The sequence below is a fragment of the Durio zibethinus genome, chromosome 14 (genome assembly GCF_047325235.1).
Source record: "Durio zibethinus cultivar Kanyao isolate XHJ-2024 chromosome 14, ASM4732523v1, whole genome shotgun sequence".
In the NCBI taxonomy this organism is placed as follows: Eukaryota; Viridiplantae; Streptophyta; class Magnoliopsida; order Malvales; family Malvaceae; genus Durio; species Durio zibethinus.
Genome location: NC_143175.1, coordinates 18,752,712 through 18,760,054, shown reverse-complemented (window position 1 = coordinate 18,760,054; position 7,343 = coordinate 18,752,712). Strand labels below are relative to the sequence as shown.

The 7,343-nt window shown below is 32.3% G+C and overlaps 1 protein-coding gene across 1 annotated transcript; it reads right to left on the bottom strand.

The window, feature by feature from the left end:
- Positions 1-2,238: 2,238 nt before the first annotated feature.
- On the bottom strand, positions 2,239-5,740 carry LOC111295193 (ethylene-responsive transcription factor RAP2-7-like). Its single transcript, XM_022888584.2, has 9 exons — positions 4,778-5,740; positions 4,682-4,707; positions 4,522-4,552; positions 4,340-4,427; positions 4,112-4,257; positions 3,622-3,719; positions 3,418-3,542; positions 3,016-3,123; positions 2,239-2,672 (listed from the first exon to the last, which is right to left on the bottom strand). The coding sequence occupies exons 1-9, from the start codon at positions 5,326-5,328 to the stop codon at positions 2,418-2,420; spliced, it is 1,428 nt and encodes a 475-aa protein (XP_022744319.2). The 5' UTR covers positions 5,329-5,740; the 3' UTR covers positions 2,239-2,417.
- Positions 5,741-7,343: the final 1,603 nt, after the last annotated feature.

The following is a 7,343-nucleotide window of genomic DNA, read 5'->3' as shown; positions in this document are numbered from 1 at the left end:
TTAAAAACATATATTGTAAATGATCCTGAAATTTTAAAACATATTAAGAGTACTTCTGTATCCAAATTTAATAATATGGAATTTGCTTTCAAGGGTTGCAAACAAATTGAAACGATCCATCTAATTCAATACAATTTAAAACAAAAAAAAATTAATAATAATATCAAATTGATCTTTTCAAAATTTGAAATGCATTGAAATCTTATTCAAATTTGATGATATTTATTAATTTTTTTAAATGAAGTAAAAAATTACTTAAATCTGAAATGACTATAATAGAATTCCAACTTGATTTGGTTTCATTGTCACCTCTATGCTTTGATTTATTAGCTTTGGTCTTGGGTCTATATTATTAGGATAAGTGAAATAGTTTGGCTCATGAAATTTTGTGATGGTTGAACCAAGAATTTTGGATTAGATTTTTTTTTTCTATTTACAATCAGATTTAATTTGTCTAATTTCATTTATATGTAGCTGTCATGTTTTTTATTCGAGAGTTCAAGAGCTGCAATTCTTAAACCCATGTCACTCGGTAAATCAATGGATTAAAAATTAAAATTTCAATTCAAACCCATTTGTTTTGGCAGATGGATGGGTTTCTCTTTAACATTTCAACTGGGCTGAATTTGGTTTATATTTTTTTTTTCTAGAATCATATAAAATTGTTATTTTGAATTCTTACAAAGCTAGGTTCCATCTTTAATGCTTGTATTTTTTTTATGGCTTATAAAATATGGTTCCTTTTGTAATTAAAAAAAAAAAAGCTATTTTGAATTTTTTTTATTATTATTGATAGTGAAATGTTGCAATTCCACAAAAAAGTTTATTCAATAGTTTAATAATTAAATTATTAATATTTTTTAAAAATATATTTTAAATTAATACATATTAATCTTTTAAACTTAGAAATAAAAAAATTTCATGTATTGAATGATAATCTTTATTTATTTCCTTCAAGGTGTGCTTCTGTTTCATTTTAGAATCTAAGGATTTGACCCTGTAAGAGCAATAAAGATTAAGGTCTCTTTGAAGCCCATTGCCATTTCTCTATTTGCCAGCTACCACTGGTCACAAATACAAATTTCCACTACAAGATAAGCTTCAAAAACAACACCATTAAAATTCACAACACTTGCTCTCCCACCTTCATTCTCAACACTTTGTGTATATTCTCAGCAAACATCTTTCATCTTTCTCAATTTTACTCACCTGACCAAACTGTACATTATTGACATGGATGTCCAACAAGGGAAAAGTGGAATTAAGTGAGTTTTTTGAGTCCAAATCAAGTTAAAAAATAACTATAAATATATTATTACGAGAGAGCAAATGATATTTAAATTAAAGTTTTTTGACAAGTAATTCAACTCTACAAGTACATGTTATCAACCCTCGAAACCTATCGACGTGGAGTGTACAATGAGATTTTGGAGGTGGGATATGCAACTCTGGGGTAGGTTTGAAATTAATGTAGTGTAATTAATATACAGGCCTCGGAGATAGGTTCTTAAATGTGGGGGGCCTGATATTTTCTTTTTTGCAACTTGCAACATCTCAACCAACTTGTTTTTGTTTGAGTAAATTAGGGCATGAAGCTTGGATATGGCAACCTCGAGCATCAATGCTACATCCTTGTTTGCAACTTGAGCTAGTTGAAATTGACTACTGCAACTGGTTTTGAAACAATCCCAATCTTGGAGAGAAAATTTCTTGCCATGAGGATTTGATTTACTTATTTAAGTTTGTTTCAGTCAATTGTAGCTATATTTTTTTTTTCTTTTTCCATTTCCTGCTAAGTACTTAAGCGGGCCCCAACCTCTTAATTCTTCTCAAGTGTTCTTTTCTTGCTTCATTATAGCAATCATTCTTCCGTTTGCATGTCACTGTTTTGAATTCTAAAGCCTTTTTTTTTTTTTTTTGCACATGCTTAAGCTGGGTACTAATCCAAGTCCCTGATGAATATGGATACTCGAATTTGGTCCAACTAAATTAACTGTAACAATCTACACCAACATGCAAAATATTATTCATTTCATCCCATTGAACCCTTCGGTTCTGTTTTACAAAAGGTAATAAAATATCCAAACGAACTCTAGTACACAACCAAGGATTAAAGGCTTCCCTCTGGAATCGTGACACTAACCCCGTAAGACTATGTTGTTTGCAATGTTAGATGGTAAGAACCAAGTGATTCTATATAATTGCACGAGGTCTTGCAGAGGATTAGACTAACAAAAATGTTATGAAAGCAGGTTCTTGAGTATTGCAACATTAACAAATTCCTGATATTCTTTTACAAACTTGTAACAAATGCAAGCTCTACAGACTACTCTTCCAATTGTTACAGCTTTTATGCTCACCTAACTTCTCTAATGAGCATAATGAAGGTTTTGTCGCGGTTCAAGAGGTCTTTGATTTCAGCTTCTGTAACTATAGTAACGAGAATTGTTATTGGTGGATGTGACCGGCATCGGAAGGCAGATGTTTCGGACCGAATTGTTGAAAGGGAAAGTAGTTGATGAAGCAGTGGCACTGGATGGAGCGAATCCTGATGATGCTGCGATAGGAAACACTGGGGTTGGGGTAATGTTGCCATTGACTTGCATTTGCCATGGCCAGTCCGAAAATCTTGTCGAAGAAACAGCTTCAACCCTCTTCTCCATAGCCCGTTCCTGTCATCATAAGATCAATGAATACATCCTGTATTCCTTATATGTGTTTAACATTGTCATTGTTAGGGGAAATTTTAACTTGGTAGTTGAAATAAGTACAAATTTCCAGAATTAGATAGTTTCAATGTGTTACTGAAATCTTCACTTTTGATATTAATTCTGTGTAGTTTGCATCAGTAAAGGAGACAGAAACCACACTCTTAAAATAAATGTTGTAAGGATCTGAAAGTTTGTATAGACGAAAAAGCTATTGGCATCTACCATGATGAAACACAAATTATTATCATGTCTGTAATTGTAGAAGCAGCAAGCAAATGAGCCAATGAAATATGAAAGACAATACCTTACTGTTTGGTAAAAGAGCAGGACAAACACCAGACAATATGTGAGGGTGCTTTGATGCTATTGTTAGACAATGTTGAGGTTGTACACCAGAAGCAGATCTCTCAAACTGTGAAAAGAACACACTAAGGAAAATGAGTATGTACATTAATTCTGAAACAGTTGTACAAAAGGAAATGTTGATTAAAGAAAGGATGATTAAGAGGATGATTGCAGAAATGGAAGCAAATCTGACAGTACTACAAGGCCACTGCTACCGACAATTTTTTCAAATGAAAGGCTAATGGCATCAGGAGGTTTCTTCAAAGACATGGAGTCTAAGATCCAAGTTTTCAAAGAACAAAAATTTTGGCTTCCCATTCAAGATTACATCCCTACTCAACAATTCAGTCCAAGACTATACCACTGATCTCTGTCCGGCACTAGCAGCAGCTTGATGAAAATGGAACTCCCCTGCATTGTTGCTCCCATTTTGGGCGACTGAAGGAGCTGAAATCCCAAGGCTCAAATCAAGATTGTGACGATTGCCTACACTCAATATATAAGAAAATTTAGTATCACTTGTTTTGAACAAAAACAGAACAACAGGCTTCAAATCTGTAAGTACCTCCTCCACTATTTGTAATCTCCCCTTCATAAGTACTTGGCTCGAAGTTGGTTACAGCTTCCCTTCCATTACATTTCATTGCAGCCTTGTCATAAGCCCTGAATTCAGAAACGAAAAAGTGAAATTTGAGTTAGATTAAACCATATGAATTACTACATTTTACTTTATATAAAATCAGTGCCTTGGAGAATAAAACTATGATCACAAAAGACCTTGCAGCTTCTACTTCGCTATCGAATAATCCAAGATAAATATACCTGAAAGCAACGGTCATAATTTTCACAGCCTATACAATTTTTTTCCCCTTTCAGATTAATTTTCATCTTTGATTTTGATTCATAAGAGAAGGTGAAACGTGATATGTTCTTAACTAAAAGCCTAATCTGGATTATGGAGTACTACAGACAATATTGTATGTATACTAAATTTTCATGACAAAATCTAATCCGAAGATCATATGAAACAAAGCTTTGGTAAAACAGATTCTCACTTCTTTCCAAGGAATTGACCCATTCGTGCTTCCCATCGACCACATTTATGCAAGGTTACCTCTCTGTACTTTGAGCTCCCCCTTGGGAATCCAGCGCATTGACGACGAAGAATGTGAACAAATTCTTCTTTACTCATGTGCTTCATCTGCAGAGCAATACATTTACAATCAAAATCAAGTAAACAAAAAAATAAGTTAAGAAATTCATAGTCTTCTGCTATATGGTACCTGTTTCCTGTCTTCGTCATAATCACTCAAACTGAAGTTGAGATCAGCATCAACTCCCCGGAACTTGATTGCAGCTCGATCATATGCTCTGAATTAAGATCCATATAAAACTTTGAACCAAAAAATATGATACATATAACTACCTATCATGCAAAAGAAAATTAAAAAAAAAAAAAACTCACCTGGCTGCAGCATGGGCAGTCTCAAATCCTCCTGACAGAAAGGAAAAGAACAAGTATGCCTTTATCAGCGAAGAATCGAAATCTATGAATTATTCACAAATCATCAATTCCTTAACCTAATTAAATTTTAAAAAAAAAGTTAGATAAATCATTTACTTACCTAAATATACTTGCTTCCCACAATCCCTATTAAGAAAAAACAAAAAGAATTAATGTAAGAAGAAAACTATATATCTATATTTATATGAATTATTACCATATATGTGATTCCCATCGGCCTGTTCTCTTGTAAAACGTGACACCTCTATACTGTGAACTCCGGGACCTTGGCCCCCGTCTACTCTTCCTTGGCTGAGGCTTCATCTGAACAGTTTTCAGTTCTGCCTCACCACTAGACTCAGCATAAGATAAATTCAACCACTGAGGCCTAAGCAAAGACTGGGTTCCAAAACTTGTTCCAAACTCCAACTCCAGACTGCCTTTTTCTCTGGTGACCGGAAAGAGCTGTTCCGTAACGAAGCCCGTTGAAGTGTTTTCAACCTTTTTAGCATTGTTGGTGGTGGTGGTATCATGTGTTTCTTTCTTTAAGATATCAAAAATGAATGCAGAAGCGTTGTTTGAAGAGTTTTCGTCCCCAGCATTAGATGGAACATTTTCATCGTTGATGATGGAAGAGTTAGTCGAACCTGAATCTTCCATTTGAGTAAATGTTACAGCTTCTGGTAGCTTGTCTCCATTTATTAACATCTTGTTGTTCTCATCACAAGATGACTCACTTAAGACAATATCAACGTTAAGATCCAACATGTTTTCCCTTTGTTTTCTAGCTTTCTTCCCTTGATCTTTAAAACCAAACCAAACCAAGTAAAACCAATGTTTTTTGGGTACTTTCCAGATTTTGATATCCAAACCCACAGTTTTTTTTTTCCTTAGTTTCTCGAAGAAAACAAAACCAAAACAACTCCCCACCCCCCCCCCCCAAAAAAAAGCAAGAAATGAACAAAAAATCACTTCAAATGTGTTTGAAAGATTGGTTTTTTCTTGTATGGGTTGATGATATAAAAAAACCTCAATAAGATTGCATTTGAGAGAGATATTTTAAGGATGAAAAGATTGAAGAAAAACGGCAGTCCGTCGTAGACAAATGGATCAAGAGAAAAGAAGAGAAAGAGACAGAAAGGAAAAACAAAGGCGAGTTTGATCTCAAGAGAGAGTAACTGGCAACAAACAAGAGAAGAGAACTAAAAAGGGCAAAAAATATACAATAAAAAAAAAAAAAAAAGATGGGGACGTGTTAACAATGAAGGTGGCTTTGTTTACACTTGCCCTTTCTTTTTTGGGTGGGGGTTTGATTTATTATGCAATTTCGCCAATTTTTTTTTTAACCTTTGAAATATGCTTTGCTGATATATTATTATATATTTATTATATGTATAAATAAATAAATATTCAAATTTACAGCCCAACAAATATGTTTATTGTGATTGATTCATGATTATCTCTCATTACAAGTAAAATTAATGGTGCATGCACAAAGTAAGGAATTTGCTTTGGTCAGTAAATTTCTAACAACGTTTTGATCATAGGAAAATAAATTTTATTTTGTGAATTAAATCCAATATAAAACCTGAATATATATTATAGCTTTTATATTTAACGGTAAATATACCGCTCTACGTCTGTAACTCAACTATAAAGTAGCAGTGAAAAAGTAAAACATGTACTTTTCTCCTTCCCCTAGCAATAAAGTTTATATTCCTAACTACAAATAGTGAAATTCACATGAATCATCATCTATTTATGGCTTCAACTTTTCCTTGGTCGGTCCACCATGTCTGAATTCCCACACACCAAAAAAAAAAAAAAAATTCCAATTATATGTTGATTAATAATTCATAAATAAAAACTTTCTCAAAGAAAGCCATGCAATATTATTAATTTCTTTCAATTTGTTTTTTGTTATTAAATAATTTTTTTATACTTACAAGAGTTTAATTTAATTTTTAAAAATAAGAGTTTTGTTTTTGTCAATCATATATCAATATTTGTGAAAAGTATTTTAAAGTAAAATTTTAAATGTATTAACTTGATGTGAGAAAGTGTATTTTTAAAATTAAAAAAAAAAATTAAACTCTAACAAAATCTAAAGTTATACATTAGTGTATTATAAAAGATAAAATAAAATAATTTTTTTCAGGATAACCCTTGTATTATTTTATTTCATAAACCTTGTATTGTTATTTCAATTAATCTGATGGTTGGGCCCGCGTTATCAACTAGTAATTAGAATGGACTCCACAAAAACAAAAATCTAAAAGCTGGAAAAGTACATTGAACTAATTGTGTGCCGAAGATGTAGCTGATTTTTCCTTTAAATTGTTTTTATTAGTAAAAGACGAAAAAATGGATAATAAGCGGTTGTTATACGGATTTGTCCTTTCCTTAAACTTGATGACCGACGTCCCCTTGGGCGGTTCACAAAATGGAGACCTTTTCTTGTGTGATTCGCGGACCTTGACTTTGGTTGTCAATGTCGTTATCATCGTTAACTTCGTTGACATGCCCATAATCATACTCTTCTTGGATGAAAAGAAGGTATTATCAAATCAGAATAATTTTAAAAAAAGTATTATAACAAAAAATTATTTACAAATTCAATGGTTAGATTTTATAAAAATAACAATCATAGTAATCGATATTACCATTACATATGAAAGATTGGATTAATAAATTTCATTTTTGTAAATCTCTCTAGAAATGTCAAGTTTTAATAGTCTATAAATTAAAAATATTTTAACTATAAACATCGTCCGACTAATATT

Coding starts and splice junctions, on each gene's coding strand:
- LOC111295193 (XM_022888584.2), bottom strand. CDS start 5,328: ATGTTGGATCTTAACGTTGATATTGTCTTAAGTGAGTCATCTTGTGAT. Junction 3,720..4,111: donor GGTCAATTCCTTGGAAAGAA/GTGAGAATCTGT, acceptor TTCTGAATTCAG/GGCTTATGACAAGGCTGCAA. Junction 3,124..3,417: donor GTGCCGGACAGAGATCAGTG/GTATAGTCTTGG, acceptor TTCTTTTCACAG/TTTGAGAGATCTGCTTCTGG.